General features: G+C 36.1%; 1 protein-coding gene across 3 annotated transcripts in view; it reads right to left on the bottom strand.

The window, feature by feature from the left end:
• LOC143213335 (uncharacterized) overlaps positions 1 to 14,734 on the bottom strand; it is a 74,066-nt gene extending 59,332 nt beyond the window's left edge. For 2 of the 3 annotated variants that reach the window (XR_013009951.1, XM_076433083.1), the window contains exon 1: positions 14,283 to 14,734. Coding sequence is in view for 1 of the 3 variants with exons in the window: in XM_076433085.1 (XP_076289200.1) it covers positions 14,283 to 14,415; positions 14,658 to 14,731 (207 nt within the window). In the remaining 2 variants the exon portion in view is untranslated. The remainder of the gene's footprint in view (positions 1 to 14,282) is intronic. The other variant, XM_076433085.1, reaches the window with a different exon arrangement.
• Between the last annotated feature and the right edge of the window lie 3,116 nt (positions 14,735 to 17,850).

Here is a 17,850-nt window from a genome sequence, read left to right as displayed (position 1 = left end):
ATCTTGTCAGATCTAATAAGTAGCCGAAGCTTTAAAAATGTCTTTCAAAAAACAAACACAAATTCCGATCGAACGTCTGTAAGTTTGGCTCAAAATGGGCCCGAGACCTGCCATCCGAGGCTTAACATTTTTTAACCAGCATTGTTTTTACTCGAACGGTCCTACTCCAGTGACAATGATGAAATTAAATGTTATATCAGTTGCCTGTGGATCTTTATGCAAAATAGACATTTTCTATTTGGATAGCAACAAACTGGAGTGAAATAGTGAATTATTTGCTGGCGTAATATGTTCAATAGATTGAAAATAATATAACAGTACTTCTAAATTCTTCGAATGTCTTCGCTGTTTTAAATTACACCTACCCCCATTCTTGTTATAAATGCATAAAATCCATTTAATTATTATACTAGGATAGATTTCTGAAAAATTGACTATCTTCAACGTTTTAAAAAAGTGTGTCATCGCGCCGACACCATTGCCACGTGTTATCTAACCGCCAAGAGAAATTAAGCACAGCAAAACCCACTGTTCACCTAACCTCGTTCCGGAGTCCATAAAAGCGAAATGGGTATAGCTCCGAAGACACGTGTCTCGGTCGTCCTACGACGGAGTTGTGGTCCTTCTGCTGCAGTAGAAAACTATAAGGGCCGACCGATCGTAACCCGGCAATCATTCGGTGGTCGAATTACCATAAGAAGGGCTCTAATTTCACACAATGCTCTCTTTTTTCTTTCTTTCTGCAGGTCCCTGTCCGCGGATACGGTTGCTCCGCCGCGCCGTGCGATGTCGGAGACGAGTTGCACGTGGTCGAGACTATGGCGCCCAAGGTTCAAGCACCCGATCGATTTTCACGATTTCTCAATAAGTTCTCAATGGCTTTAAAGGCGGGCTCTTCATCCCCTCCGCACGAGTCTCGTGGCCGAGAAAAATTTGATACGGACACGGTAGGGAGCTCTAGGCCCATGAAGGAGTCCCTGGAACACGCCTGGTTCATCCTTGAACGTGAACAATCTATTTCTCGTCAGGTGCGTCAAACCACCTAACGTCTCAACGACGACGCCGCGTCCTTTTCTCTGCCAATCTGGCCCCCATTTTTCTCTCTTCGACTTTCTCCCTGTCCTTCATCGGGCCTCGCGGTTCTAACGTTCTGACGGAGCGATGAACTCGAGCAACGTTGACCGTCGAATTAAACCGGCTCGTTTTCACGTTACCGTTCCCTCACACATTTTTCTGATAATTTACGCTCGCCTCGTGGATTCGGTAACCCGATACCTGGCCAAAGAACAAAGGTCAGGGCGCTAAACACTGAATCTATTAACGCCGTTCTAGATTTCTTATTTGACAATCGTGTAGTATCAAAACTGGCTATGTCCATCTGAACCACTTTTGGGGTTTCATTATTTTGCTTTCTTCTCTCTTAAACTATTCTGAATACGCAGAATATGTTCTGCATATAATGTGACTCGCTGTATGATACGTCTTTGGTTATTTTTTCAACATAAATTAGTATAGCAGCTTTAAACTTTGTGGGTAAGCTTTGGAGTATCGAAAATTGTGGATTTAAATTAATACTTATACACGAGTACGAAACGTATCTAAATATACGTTCATACTTATGCATAATTAGGGATGGGATCAAGTTCAATATGTACTCACGAATCCGAATCAATTTTAATAACCAAGTTTCATATCATGGGTGTCGATTACTACTTAAAAGCAATAATGTTTCAATGATTATATTTGAAAAGTATTCATTTTATACAAACTGATATCGAACCTCGGAATGAGTACTTACAAGTTTCGAAAAGATACTTATAAGTACTTCAATGTTGAAAGGATTTGAATCTTTCACAAGTAGTACTCGAATCTTGGAAACCAGGACTGAGTAGTAGGTTTTAAGCACTTTCTTTATTAAATTTTTGTAACTATTTAAGAATAATATTTCCGATAGATTATGAAATTATAGTTACACATGTTGAATTGAATTATGCATTAGAGGACAACATAATTGATTTTAAAAGTAAAAAAATAATGATTAGCAAAATCAGAGAATTTCCGGTACGATATTCATAAAAGTTTCGAATCTATTCAACCAAGATTCGAATATAAAAGGTTCAAAACTGTCTGGCATAGGTTCGAGTATACTTAGGAGTACTATTTCTGTTTTTCGAAGTACTTATAGAGAGTTCGAACTCAATCAATCAGCGTTCGAACCTGTTTGCGAGGTACTTGATCCCATCCCTACTTATAATACCTACGAAATATATCATAAATATATACGTTGGTAGAAATCTCACAAAAATCATTAGAAACAAAAGTTTTATCATCGAACTAGTATTATTTACTCGGCATCGTTCTGTATAATCAATGCTAGCAATATGAAACGATAAAATAGTGTCTCCACGATATAAGTGACATTTCGGTGCCGCAGTTTTTCACACATTGAAGCATTACGACATTCGAGCCAATAATCAATTAGTTTTCCAAACTGGTAGCATATATCGGCGTTGGTAGAGCGTGCTTAAACGTCATTAATAGGAAAAACGGTCCGTAAAATAGTAGCGGAAAAAGCAGGCGCGTTACAAAACCAGAATGGAGGACATCGACGGGACGTAATGGTGACGCGCGTAAAAGCATTTACCCCGTTCTGGAAAAAGGAAATATAAAAATCTAGTGAACGACGAAGGGGGTAGAGGAAGAAAGTAGGAAGTAGAAAAAAAGTAGGGTGGAAGGTCGAGGCGGTGGTATGGCGCAGGAAGAAGGGATTGTTACGGTGGAAGGTCCGAGAGAGAAAGAGAAAGAGAACGAGAGAGAGAGAGAAAGAAGAGAGTGAGAAAGAGAGAGGTGGACGCATTTTGTCCACGGGGGTGGGCGATTAAAATTTCAATTCGTTTTCCGCGCGAACTGAGTCAGCCCTTCCATCGTCCTTCTTCCATCCCGCGTCCGTCTTCTCCTCTTATAAAGCTTCATCCACGGGGCAACGGTGGCTCACGGTACTGCAGAAGACCCACTTTGTTATAATTTCCTTTAATGACGCGGTCCTGCCACCCTTCCTCTCTGTCTACCTCCCCGCGCTGCCGGCGCTGCGGAATATTTTTATTACTTTGCCCCCCGTCTAGAGAGAGAGAGAGAGAGAGAGAGCGGCCGCGACGCGATGGAGTTTAGAGCCGTTCCGCAAGATTGAGGGTGTGGAGACTGGAAAATCCTGCCCGAGGTCAAATTGCTGGATGATTCTAGCCAGTTTAAATGCTTTATTGTAACGTTTTGTCGCGGGGGGGGGGGAGGGTTTCACGGATTCACTCGCGGCTCATTTAACCAGCCGAAAAGAGTTGCGCCGAAACCGATGCCAGCATTTGTTTCCTCCCCCATTATTATGCAATACAATATAATGCATATACAGTTAGGAGCAGAACTAATCACACACACTTTAAATCAGAATAACTTCTTTATGAATGGACCAAATGACTTCAATTTCTCCGTAAGGCTAGAGGAATTAGTTTAGTAAATAACGTATAAAAAATATGTTGAAAAAATGCATTTGGTCAGAATCGTGAAAGACAATAGTAAAAATTGATTTTTACAACTTTTTTAGCTGGGTATAACAACTGGCTATAACAACTTTTTTACGAAAATGTAAAGGATGTGTTTGATCAACTTGTATAAATTATGTACGTTTTGAAAATTTCATTGAAATTGGTTAATTGGTTTACGAGTTATAAACGATCAAAAGTGGTAAAAATTGCAATTTTTCAAGATTTCGGCCTTTTTACCACTTTTAATCGCTTATAACTCGCAAACCAATTAACCAATTTCAATGAAATTTTCAGAGCCTATATAATTTATACGATTTGACCAAACACATCTTTTACATTTTCGTTATTGGCCCAGCTAAAAAAGTTGTAAAAATCAATTTTTACTATTGTTTTTCACAATTCTGACGAAATGCATTTTTTCAACATATTTTTTAGACGTTATTTACTAAACTAATTCTTCTAGCCTTACAGAGGAAATGAAGTCGTTCGGTCCATTCATAAAAAAGTTATTCCGATTTAAAATGTGTGTGATCAGTTTTGCTCCTATATCTATACTATTCTATACATATAATAAAAATGAAATTGTAAATAAATATGTGCTTGTAGTAAATATTATGTGCAAGAAAAAGCAAATACGTCAAATGTCCTAAATAATGAGCTGGTACTAATTATTCACAAAATGTTAATTTTCATTTTTAACCCTTTGCACTCGGAGCTATCTCGACTCGAAAATTAAACATTTCTTACGATCTAGAATATTTCCATTTCCCATTATTTTTTAAATTTTACGGATATGAAATTGGTACAATACCTCATTCAATATCTAAATGTTTAGTAATTGATTATCCCGACATATTTAATAATGTAAACAGTAATAAGGGTTATAAATGCTTGTTCTAATTATAATTTAAATTAAATTTGATTATTATCGACATTTTCGGCATTCCTAAAAATGTAGAAAGTAATGTACACCCCCACTCAAAAATATGTCGACACTTATCGTTGAAATTTGAGTACTATTTGATTATTATTAGACGATATTTATTGTTCACAGAGCTGGGTAAAATAGAAATAGTAAATAATTAAAGTATACGTACCGCTGAAAATGTTTTGAAACGTATCTTAAGGGAGGCTTGTGTAACTTCAGTGAAAAAGTGATTTTAAAAATTTTTTTTTAGAACAACTATTAGGTATATGAAACCAGGCTTTTTCTAGATGTACACAGACAGTCTTGAAGTAAAGTGTTCTTGTTTTAGTGTTAAAAAAAATTAATATTGTTCAGAAAGAAAATATAAATAAAAAGTCAAATATATATTTTAGGTCTAAAATTCCTAGAGAAATGCAGTAAATATATGTAACAATGCAGTAAATAATAATTTTTGTTATAAACGCATAAAATCCACGGTCTACTAATAAATTATTGTTCAGATAAATTTTCCAATACTGTGTATGATGAAATCCCTTGAAGATTCTGTTTCTTCCAGGAGGAGAATTGCACAAGTGTCCACATACTTTCAATCTGGGGTGTATATGCATTAAAAACTGATATGAGGCAAGTCATTTTTTACGAAATGAACTGCCAGATCGGCCGGCCGGACCACTGTGCGTCGGTCAGGTTGCTTAACAAAATGTCGTAATTTGCAGAGCATACGGATTCCATCGAAGCCACGAAAGTCGCTCATCGATATGCGTAACGCAGTCGTCGATTGGCAAGGGAAACCAGCGTGCCTGCCGTTCTCCCGGCTTTGTGTCTCTCATTCCGTCTTTCGCGTATTCGCGAGAAAAATGCTGCCGGTTCGGGGGAAAACAATTCCATGGACGTCGTACGGAGAGGAGGGTAATCGGGGAAAGGTGGAAAACCAGGATCGGTGGAAATGCACGTCGTCGCACGTGTTACGACGAGGAAATCTCCTCCCTCGACCCGGAGGATTCAACGGCGAGGGACGCGAGGAGGAGGGGTAGACGACGAGGTGGACAGGGTAGGATTTCCTTAATAAAATGGGGCGCAAACGCCACGCCAGCGAATATCTAGCTGATAGTGATTCGGTCAGCTCGGTGTCCACCTCGAAAATGCCGAGCAGAAACGTAAGGCAAGAGGGGGTTGCTAGGATGAAATTCGTGGGAGGGTCGGTGTTGCTTAGGCCGATTCAATCTATCGCGTTCACGCTTAGTTATGAACAGCTAGATTTATCCTGGATTTTTATTATCGATAACCCCCTCCAAATTAACAAATATACAAGGGTACCTTGATACCTACGACGGGGATTTCTATCAAATATTCCAGGAGATTTTCAATTATCTGGAATCTACATTCTAGATCAGCGTTCTCCGCTTTCTCACAACGGAACACATCCTACAATTTTAGCGAAACGCCTTGGTCATTTATTTTTTATTTTATTTGCAGTGGCAACCATTTTGGAGAGCGACTACAATTTTAGCGATCTTTTCAGAATTAGTAATTTTTAAGGATAACTTGTTAAGAGGCACGAACAGTTTTTATTCTAAAAACATAAGTACCTTTTCTTTCTTTATGCTGTTATATAAGAAACATACTGTTTATGTAGCCGTAAGGATTTTTATGTTTCTGGTATAAAAGCTGTTTGTGCTCTCTACTTAGCTAGTCAGCCCTAAAAATTAGTAATCCGAAAAGGGTTGATAACATTTTAGGCTACATGAAACAAAATTTTAGAGAGCGAATATATGTAATTCTAGTTGAAATCTTCTGAAGAATTTCAAGTTGATAATGGTGTAACCTTACTTGCCGCTAAGCTAATTGGTCGAATCAAAGAAAAAAGCTAACATGGTTTAACATGAATGGAAAATATTTCATATAAATTTATTGAACTTCTCTACTATTTATATAACGTCAGATAAAATATCAGACTTTGCAATATTAAAATAAGTTGCAGTCGATACCATTTTAATCCACGTGGTATATTCACCGCATAAAGTATAATACACTATACACATTAATGGTAATCGCCTACGTATTCCGCAACAATCTGATATAAATATCTTACGCAGCAAATATAATGTTCATTGACGGAAGTTAAAAACTTTCTGTTCAACTTTGTTCAACCATTTCAAGCATATCGCAGGGATATAGTGTTGGTTGCTGACGGATGAGGAGATGCGGTTTTCCCGGCAGAAAAGCAACAAGATTTCCATGAGGGTGACCATCCCCTTCTGTCAAGTTAGCGTTATCCAAATTCAACACGTAGTCCAGAGATGCAGGGACGTTTGAGATAACGTTAGTATGGAAATTATTGTTCGTGGTTCCGCACACATGTACCGCTGTGTTTGTGCGTCGACAAGTGTCAGAGGGTGAGACTGTTTCGAGTCGATATGGCAAACGCTCCGCAAAATTTGGATTATCAGATGCCCCCATTTCGGAAGTAAACAATTTTGATGCTATCATTTTCAATCGACCAATCCCATTATAATGAGGATACGATATTTATACTCAATCATTTACTAAAACATTGTAATGTCAGTCATATGTGTTGAGTACGGTTACATAAATTATTTTAAACAATAATTTAAATTCTACGACGGTTAACTTGCTATACAAAAACAAAACATTCAAGCCAATCCTTTCATTTTATCATATTTCAACTGATACCATATTGTACGATATTTATACTCAATAATTTACTAAAACATTATTCACTGTATAAATATCGTCAATCACACATGTGTTGAGTATGATTATACAGTGGCCGAAATTTCTATATTTGTGCCCGTGCGAAATCAATACGGGCCGGTTTATGTACTTCTTTAAGGCCTGGTTTACGTTGTATTTTTGTCCAGAAGAATTTAAAAGTTGTTGCACACGTCTTGTTGTTACTGGGAGCTCCAATTCAGCTCGAAATTGTGCTGCCTTTTTCCTTTCCTTAGCTGCAGACCTCATTAATATTGAATGTTTTCTCTTTGACTATTTTTTATTACTACCTTTAAGATGATTTTATCCGTAATTTTCACGTAAATTGATATAATTATTAATCACAGAATATGACCGATTAGTTTTCTTAGCAATTGCGCGATTAGAGCAGCCCATATCTTTATAAGCATCGATTGATGCTTTTTCTTCACTTGTTAGTATTTTTCCTCTCGGCATTCTCATACACGTGAATCAAATTATAACAAACAGGATTTCTGTGAGTTCTAAAACTAATACTTTTAGAATATTCGCAGTTTTCCGTAGTTCTCTGCTCAGAATACAGAGAAACACAAAGTGACTTTATAGAAACTTCGCACTTGTGTTCTGCACCACACAGAAAAATATTTTAAAAAACGTAAATAGTAAACCCGAGTGTCTACAAGGCTCAAGACCAGATTCGATAAATCAACAAAAATAGTGATATTTTAAAAATATCTATGAAAAAGAAGATGACTTTATAGAAATTTCGGCCACTGTATAACTCTGTTTAAAAATACCTAACTCAAAGGCTATACCCAGGTTTGGTGGGGAGGTGGTGAAATCGCCCCCGGTCCGATTTTAATCGAGCTTGGACCATTCGATAACCTACCCAAAAAAACCCCTCTCTGCTAAGTTTCAGCCCCATATCTCATATGTAAGGGCAGTTATTGAGGAAAATCGGAAAACTAGTTTTTGTGCCCCATTTTCCCCATTTATTGACAATTCAAAATTTTGGAAAAGATCTGACACATTTCGGATACTGAACTACGTATTAGATATTATTTTCAGATTTTTCCGATGCAAACTCTGGTTGTAAAAACTGAAAAACACGAAAAAATACAGATTTCATATGTAAATTGAAAGAGAACATCTACAGATTAAATGTAGCAATAAGAAATTATCGTAAATACTACGCTCAATTCTTTTAAAATTCCTGATCTGTTTCTGTCAAGTACCAAGTTTCAATTCTTCTAATTTATTTACTGTTTTAAATTACACTTACTCACTTTTGTCATAAATGCATAAAATCCGCACAGTGATCCTTATGGCTGTGAAGAAAATTATGCACAAGTGGTTCAGTATGGCTTCCTACGCCAATGTGTCGCGGATAATTATATGAAATACGAGTGCATTTAAATCTGTAGATTAAAAACATGTTGGTACCGTCAAATAATCCTAAAATTAATATCGTTTTTCACTAGAGAACGTGTCTCTGACGGTGCCAGCGAGTGTTTTGCGTGTTTCCGGCCACGTAGACCGCGTTATTTCTGCCGAAGTCTATCTTCCAGAAGCTCCAGCTTGCTGTTCTCTTTGTCGATCGAACGTGCGCGAAATGCAGAAAGAGTACGCCAAAGGTCGAACCGGAATTGTAATAAATATTCGTTCGAAATTGCGATTGTTCCATTTACAAAATGCTTCAGTTCATACAAATCTCATTCGCGATCTGTGAACCGCAAAGGTCAAAAACCACAGGAAATCATCAATTACTAGACAACGGATTTTATGCATTTGTGACAAAAACGACTACGTGCAATTTAAGACAGTAAAAGTATTAGAATATTAAGATATCAAGTCATTAAGTATGAAACTTGGCAAATAAATCACAAATTTCAAACACGTTTGTAAAGTTTCATACTTAATGACCTGATGAAGCTAAATTTATATTTCACTCCAGTTTGTTGCAATTTAGGAAGCAAATTTTTTTTTCATAAAGATCCGCTGTCTATCAATTACCTGTGACCTATAACTATTTACATCCAGAACGTATGGTATTCATTACAAGTGAACAATATTATTTCGGTTCATTGATTTGAGCAAAAAAAGATTACATACGTTAATATAAATATTCATTGGATTCCCAAATATTATTAAATTCTTTAAAAATTACTTTTTTTGCTATTAAAAAAGAAATTACCGAATTAGGAATTTATTACTGATTTTAGTTACTTGTATTTTCGATATCTCTAAAGATGGTTAAATATTTTGGGGACCATGTCGTATTATAATTATGAAAACTATTCTCAATCACTGTGTTTTATTTAAGTTATTTAATGTGTTATAAAAAAATCGATTTTTCAGAAAATTGTATATTCTGTTAGTATGATCTTCTAGAATACTCTTCCAAAGTTTTATTTGGAAATTCGTAAAACTGCTCAATTTGTGTCCCAAAATTCACGCGAGATTTGAATTTTGCGCCATTTGTGCGGTAAAGTGTATACTTTATGAATCAATAAAAAATTCACAATTTTTAATTAAAAACCTGTGTTTTCTATCAAAATTACTTCTTGCGTGAATTTTGGGACACCCTTTAGAAACTCCGGACGCGTTTTCTCCAAATAAAGTTTCCAACAAGAAAGCGAGCTAATAAAAACGTGGTGAAATTGGCAGGTATATGAAATTTTACAATAACGTTGTTAAGACTGTTACTTAGTCCTTGAAAAAGCGGATTTTTTATTCTAGCATTTTTTCATTTTTTTACGGACAGAAGAAGCCCAATATTAAAATAAAAAATCGTATGTTTCAGCTAGTCTGGTCGTAACTTTCGTCTAGTTAATCGTAAATTTTTGTCTAGTTTAGTGTCAAATTTAAAAAATGTGTGTTAGACGAATAGTTTTGGGAAGATGGTTGCCACGACCTTTTAGTTTAAAACATTTAGCTCAATTTTTCAGTAAATACTACTCAACTATCACATAATGAAATATAAATATTGATTTTGTAAAGAATTGTTGATTTTGTAAGTATTAATGTTAGCAACCATAACTGCTTCCCAAAGATCGGAAATAAGATGGAATGATGATCCAGCCCGAAAATAGATTGTTCTTTATCAAATCGATGACAGGAAGTCGATCTCTGGCGGAGGAAAGATCGTTCCAGTAACTCTCCGATCCGCATAGACCTTGTTTGCCGAGTCTCGACGATATTTACCTTTCTTTCGTTGGCTCTTCGTGTCGCATGCGATCGAGGGATGTATTATTCAAATCCTGTATGGCTCACCCTTCTTATATAAGTATAGTAACACAGACTGGATGCAAAATACGCGGCCGAAATCAATGATGATACCCGAGAGATGTGAAGATAATAAATGATTACGTGATCTTAAAAATTGCTTGCACTATATTATTAGTCTGAATTACTCTAATGATTCATATCACTTCCTCTTAAAAAAAAAACAAATATGCTTGCAACATGCATTTTACAGTGTTATTTGCTGATCACAAAAACAAATCTACGATCATTATTATTATTTTTATTTATAGTCAAAACGAGATCATTATGTTTTGATTATAGTTGATTAGAAATGGGGGTGTAACGATGTCCTACGATTCAATAAAAATTTTGAACGGAGATTATGCATGTTCGTGAGCCTGTTAGAATTCATTTTAGTTAATTTTCTGCGCATAGTATAGTAGGTATACTTTAGTGACATTACATTTTACTATCACGAACTAATTTGTCTATTTCAACGTTAAAATTTAAATCTCGTATTCTGGCCACCGCAGAGAATGTTAAAGAAGAAACTTTGCAATGAAGTTATATATGTATATAAAAATATATTGACAATATTTAAAAAATTTAGATTAACGCCTAAAATTATCTATGGTGTCCAATAAAACGTCGACTTCACAATTTGAGTGTGTATTCTTATGCTTTAAACGTAAATCAATGACTATCAAAAAAAGTAAAAATTTGTAGCAATTTTGCCATTTGTCAACGAAAACAGACCAGAAGAATGTCCCGAGTGTATGTGTATGAAATTGTAAAACGATGGAACGAAATTGAGTGCAAAATGAATGTCAACCATCATTACGTCCAAGCAAATAGCGTGTACATTATAAAAAGAGTGTAAATTGTGCAAGAAACTCATTCGAGAAAATATTCGTTTGGTTCGATCGAGGTCGGTGGCCTTCGCCCCGTGAATGATTTCCCAGGAAAAGAAAATTACAAGTCAGAATTAATTACGTAGCATGGTTAAAGCGACCACAATGGCCCGCAATAAAACATCCAAGTACAAAGTAGAACAATAAGGACGAAGTACAAAGGCGCGTGGTACAATTAGATTTGTGAACAATTTCCACCTTCCGTCCACCCTTTCCGCCGACCTCCTCCCCAAGATCCACGGCGTGCACCGCAACCTGCACCCCCTCACTCTCCCAGCTCTCTTCCAGGTAACACTTTCCGGCGTGTCTCCGGCATTATTTCGAGTTGTTTCGAGTGCTTTGCTTCACCGCTAAAAAACTCGATTATAGGTACGTCTCAATAACAATCGCAGCCGATTGCCGTCAATATAACTTTCCCCTTATTATCGGTGCCCCATGTTCACGCCCCCTTGTCGTAAAACGTTGTTGTAAATCGCTTATCTCGGATTTTCCACCAACGTTCACGCCGTGCCGTACTTTCCTAATGACCTTCAATATTTTTACTCTTTTACTATCCATTTTGGAAACGATTGCAAAGTAGCATGTTGGCCGCTTACCCGCATTCAATGGGAATACCGCTATCCTCGTAAAACATTAAGGTACCTATTATATTTTTCTACATTTACCGTTTCCGTCCGAGCCAATACCGATGTACGAAGATAATGACTTTATTTCAAATATTGTGCGGTTCCTTTGTTAAGAAAGGGATGTTTTCTATTTAAAAAGATTCGACGGACTATGTTTCTTTGTATTTTTATATGCTGAGAGAAAAATGTTTAGTAAATCAATTCTATGGTATAGCTGTAAATATCTGTTCGGAAGATTATGCGTAGTTTCTAAAATTATTATAAGAAAGACGTTATTGACCTCGAGTGGGACAAAATAATAGCGTCGTATGTTTCTCTTGGTAATTCTGCGCAGGAAATGATAATATTACGTGTCGTGAGAAGCCTCCAGTACATAGTGTTTAATATAAATAAGTAAATTTCTGCATGGGTCGTGAAAAAAATGTAGTACTTCTGAAATGGAGACCGGTCTAAAACTGTTTTGAGAAGTAATATCCACAAGTTAAGGAAGTTCTGGAGGTATACAAAAACGCAACAAAATTTTTGAAAATTTAACACGATATAATTCTTACTAAATGTAATTACCAAAGTTTGGGTTCGATTCACTGCACCGTTTAAGAATTATAGCAACTTAAAGTTTGCACATTTTAACACGTCTTCTTATGGAGAATTCATAAAATTCCATTTCAAACCCTATTTAAACCTTGAAAAAACGCAACTAGAAACTCCCAGAAAAATACACTCAAAAACAAAAATATACTCATGAATGGCTTTCATTTGCAATATATTGATGGATTTCGAATTTCTTGTACTTTTGTCTCCCTTCAGTTAAAAGCCTTGAAAGTTTTGTAATGAATACAAGATATCGAACACGAATATATTAATAATCTCAAGGCAGAAAACAATAAAAAATTATACAAATCTCTGTTCAAACAAATAATTTCCGTGATAAAAAATCAAAGAGAGATATAAAATATTGAATATTAAATAAAACTTTTCAATTCTTTTTGAACATTTTTTCTAGATAGATTCATATGGAGTCACAAAACATTTTAATTTTATTAACTGGACCAAATGAACGAAAACAGTGTAGTATTAACCCTTCGCTGCATAGTGTATCATATCTGATACAGTTATAACAAATCTGGTATATAGAAAACTAAGAATGTGTTTTCTTACTATTCTACACATTTTATCTCATTTGATAAAATGTTGTTTTAATTTTTTAAAATATTTTCTCCTTAAATAAAACACAAAAACTGACCTTCTTTCAATTTTTTAATCCCAATTTAAAAAATCATGCAGTGAAGGGTTAACACACTTGAAAAGACGATAACTTTTTTAATATTGGATCGCACGACTTGAATTTCCTTAAAAAGTTAGAACAATTTGTTTCCTACACTACGTGGAAATTTTTTTTGAAAAGGTAGCAGTAGGTCCGAATTGTGGAGAAAATACTGAAAGTTGTTTTTTACTATTTATGTAAGCCTATATTGAAAATTTAAAAATTCGTTTTATATAATAGACCTGTGTAAATTATTATATACATTGTGAAAATTAATTTGGATTGCAAAGGTTGCAATTGGTCCGATTTGCCAGGAAAATATTAAAGATTGAATTTTACTATTTATGTGGGCTTATACTGAAAATTTAAAAATATTGAAGATTGAGAAAGAAACTACTGGTATCACAAGATGCGAGAATTCTTAGAGAAAATCATGAAAACTACATTTTTTACATCTTTATGATAGTATTTTTACAAACAATATTTATTAAGACAAAAATAAGCAGATCAAATACAAAATAGTAAAAACATCTCGACGACATTAAAGATACTGTCGTTACATTTTCAACACACTACAACTAATTTAACTATTTCTTAGCGCATCAACCGATTTCGATAAAACGTTGACAATGCATATAATTGACACAGATCTACAAAACGTAATTTTTAAATTTTCAATATATGTAGGCCCACATTAAAAAGTTGTAAAATACAACTTTTAGTTGCTACATAAATCATACTGGTTTGAAGCATTAAATAAATAATGATAATAAAATATCTCTTCCCATCATGTAATAAACTAATTGCTCTAAAATTTCAAAAAAGTTCAAATCAAAAAGTATAGTTCAATATTAAAAAAGTTCTCATTCTTTTTGCAGCGTCCGAATATTAACAGGAGTCACTGTATAATACAAATATATTTAAGAAAATGTAATTTGAAGAAGTTAAATAAACAACAATTCTCGTCATAGCTGCCACAGTGCACCAGGAGTTTAAAAAATAAATAATTACATAGCTGCTGTATCTTACAATTAATATTAACAATTACGATTGTGTTACCTGTAACATCCACGAGTGAATTTGTAGTACCGACACTTCCAGAATTACACCATGTCTCTTGAAACTTTCAGGTCCATCCTCCCCTTTGAGAACCGAACCAGCACACACCACCGCGCCACTTTCGACACTAACTCTGTAATCGAAAAACAATCCGTCAAATACCTGAGCATCGGGTGAACGGAGGGATTAAAAGGCTCGGTCTTTCGACATCTGTGGACGAGCGGTACCGCCGCGCCGCGCCGTTAACGAGGGTCGTTAAACAGCGATTACTAATCAGTCCCGTGTTCGACGATATAATTGTATCGAGATCAAAGGATGCGGGACGGTGCGAGAGCGCGACTGACGTTTATCCATCTTGACAGCACGTGCCGGTACCTGGTCGGCCACACGCGGGCCAAATTTCTTTTTTGCATCAGGTGGCCGCGGTGCAACGTAATAAACATATTCATAGGTGGAATAATGTAGCGCGAGTGAAGGGATAGGTGGGTAGATCTCTCTCGCTGTCAGAGTGGAGGGATGGGGGGGGGAGAGAGAGAGAGAAAGAGAGAGAGAGACAGGGATGGTCGATTCAAGGGGCGGGGGAGAGGGACTTGTCGCATTCGGTATGCAAAGTGCACGGGCCACGGGGACCCGCTTCGTCACGTGGAAAAAAAGGTATCATAAAAAAATGCAAGGTTACCCACATTTTTTTTTATTCTCTCCCCGCGTCGAGCAGCTTCGTGGCTGTTGCGGGGTGGCATCGATCGAGGGAATCGAGGGAGGTGGGATATACTCTCGCACAACACAGAGGGAGAAAAACAGAAAGAGAGAAAGAGAGTTTGGTTATCGGTGAATAATACCGACGCACTTTTTATGCAGACACCTACAGCGAAGGCTCGTGGCCGCTTTGAACCTGTTTAGCGGGTAATTTCGAGAGACAAAACGCCCCCCGTCGACGGGAGAATTGAAAGTGAGACACGACACGTTTACTCGTTGCTTTTAATTTAACTCGCCGGAAAACGATCCTCGAGTACGAACGAGAATCGAGCTTTCGGTTTCGTTCTTTCGAATTTACAGGAACGAGAGGTGTGGCGTTAACGCTGAAACAACCATTAGTTCGAAGTGGCTAATCTGTGTTGTCTTGTAACGCTCAAATAGTAGACTCTTTTCGCAACCACATAGTTGATATTGTTCATGAACATTTGCGAAGCTGTTTGTCTATTTTTTGAAACCTGTTTTTGAAGATACTGTATCTAGACACTGTTTTATATTGCTTCTAATGGAACAGTTGCCAGTTTAAATTATTTATTGATGCTGGGTCGCAGTAGACATCGCGATTATTATTTTTAAAACATCTTTACAATCTGTATAAGTGTAAAATAAAAAATCCTTTGACAGGTGCGGTTGTGTTAAGTAGTGACGAAAGTTATTTGAGTAATTTTTACTCGTTACTTGATAATGTGGGCCATTAATAATAATATGGATGGTTCAATCGACGCATTCGTTATCATTACACTGCGGATCTTCATGCAAAATAAAAAATGTTTGCATCGATTGCAAGACACAGAAGCCAAATAAAAATTTCATTCTTCTTTTAATTATCTTATTAAAATGAAAGTAGTACACTGGTGGCCTTAAATCTTTTTAATACCTCCACTGTTTTAAATTGTACGTACCCATTTTTGTCATAAATGCATAAAATCCGCTGTCTAGTTATCATTAACGTTTGCAATGTGTCAAGGTATTTTTCAAAACGTTAACTACAAAGGGGGGTGTCCATTTCAAAGAAACATTTTTGCTAACTATCTTATGTTGATCGATATAACAAATTAATCATAAGATTGTATTCGTACTAAACGTACTGAATATAATTATAGTAACTCTTGATATTTCTAAAAAAATATGGTTCAGTCAGATTTCGAGACGGTGAACAGATTCGTTCACGTGCCATTTGTAAAACTACTTCGCTTGCAAGTTGTAATAAATTCTAAACTTTTTTACTTTTTATTCGTGTTACTACAACACTACACACACATAGATGTCTAGTTAAGGTTTCAATATTTAGATATTCTTTCCCCTGAAAAATTTGTTGATTAACGTTAAAATTACCGAGGCCTAGGGTTTCTAGAATGTTTTATAAAAATTATATGAGCTCAAAGATTGGAACTTTTGTTGACTTGCATTGTAACATGCACGGGAGTAAATCCATTTATTCTATAATTTTCTACAGAATTCATAGTTTCAATGATCGTAGAATGAAGAATTCTACAATTAATACGATAATTAATAAGATTAATACAATTTAGAATTTATATCAGATGAGATTGCATAAGTTCGTGCCCGATTTGAAAATAAAATTCAATGGTTAAATTTTTAAGATTTGGTTAAATTAAAATTAAAAAATGGTTAAATTTTCTACAATTAGAAAAGAATGACTATATGTATAATTGATTAATAAAGTCGTATTCTTTCAAATTTAACCATGAATTTTATGCAATTAATTAATTTAAATTTAATTTAATTTAATTAATTAAATTAAATTAATTAATTTAAAGATATAGCAGTTAATACTATTTTCTTTATCTAACATTCCAGTATAGAGCAAAGAAAATATAAATATGACAATCAATTTTGTCTTTTAAAAAACATGATTCATCAGCATCATGACTCGCAGTTAACGTTGTATGTTTCCTAATTCAAAAATCATTTACAACATTTGCAAACCAAGAACAATTACTTTCAAGAAATTTAACGAAGCAATGATAAATAAACAATTCTTAAGCATCAAAATGAAAGGCGGGTAAAAACAAAGAATAATTCTACGCTACTTCCACAAGGATGTAAGAATCTTTCAACCTCGAATAAAGTAATAAAAATTCTAACAATCAGTTTATCCGAACAAAGATCGATACATTATCGGCGGCAAACTTGGGAATCTGAAATGTCCATTTAAATCTCGTTCCGGTGAGAGCGCACGGAACCGCGATTAAGCGTTAAAGCGATAACAATTCCGCTCGGAATTGCAGAATTGTAGCAAGCAGGTGCGCGTCTAAATCTGTACGCATAAAGTTTCCGGAGTAAGGAGAACGCGAAGGACACATCTCCGCGAAGGATCCCCAAGGATAGCGTGGCTAATTTCGAAATGGTCAGCGACCTCCGACAGCCGAAACTCGAACGAACGGGTAAAGCGGCGAGATATTTAATCTCGCGGGGGCGCGCGGGATGCTTGTCCTTCGCGAGCGTATCGCAGGTAAAACGAGGGAAACGAGAGAACAGGAGGAAGGGGAGGAAGATGAGAGAAAGACGAAGAGAGCGAGTTGGACCAGAAGGGAACGACATTCGCGAGTATCCTGGCGGGAAAACATAGACCCGCTCCGAAAAATCTCGTCGGATAAAGTTTTGTGTGTAAGGATAACGCCGCGCCGGTGGATACGGCCGCGCGCAAGGATTCCTGTGCCATGCGCGCTCTGTTTCGTCCTTTTTTCGCGTTTCGACTACGAGAAAGAAGAAGACGCGAGGCACGAATAAAAGACGGGGATGAGAGGGCAGAGGGTGCAGAAGAAGAACAACAGAGCGTTCGTTGTGGACG

Source organism: Lasioglossum baleicum, chromosome 11 (genome assembly GCF_051020765.1).
Source record: "Lasioglossum baleicum chromosome 11, iyLasBale1, whole genome shotgun sequence".
NCBI classification, from domain to species: Eukaryota; Metazoa; Arthropoda; class Insecta; order Hymenoptera; family Halictidae; genus Lasioglossum; species Lasioglossum baleicum.
The sequence above is the reverse complement of the archived record's forward strand: the minus strand, read 5'-3'. Positions and strand labels throughout refer to the sequence as shown.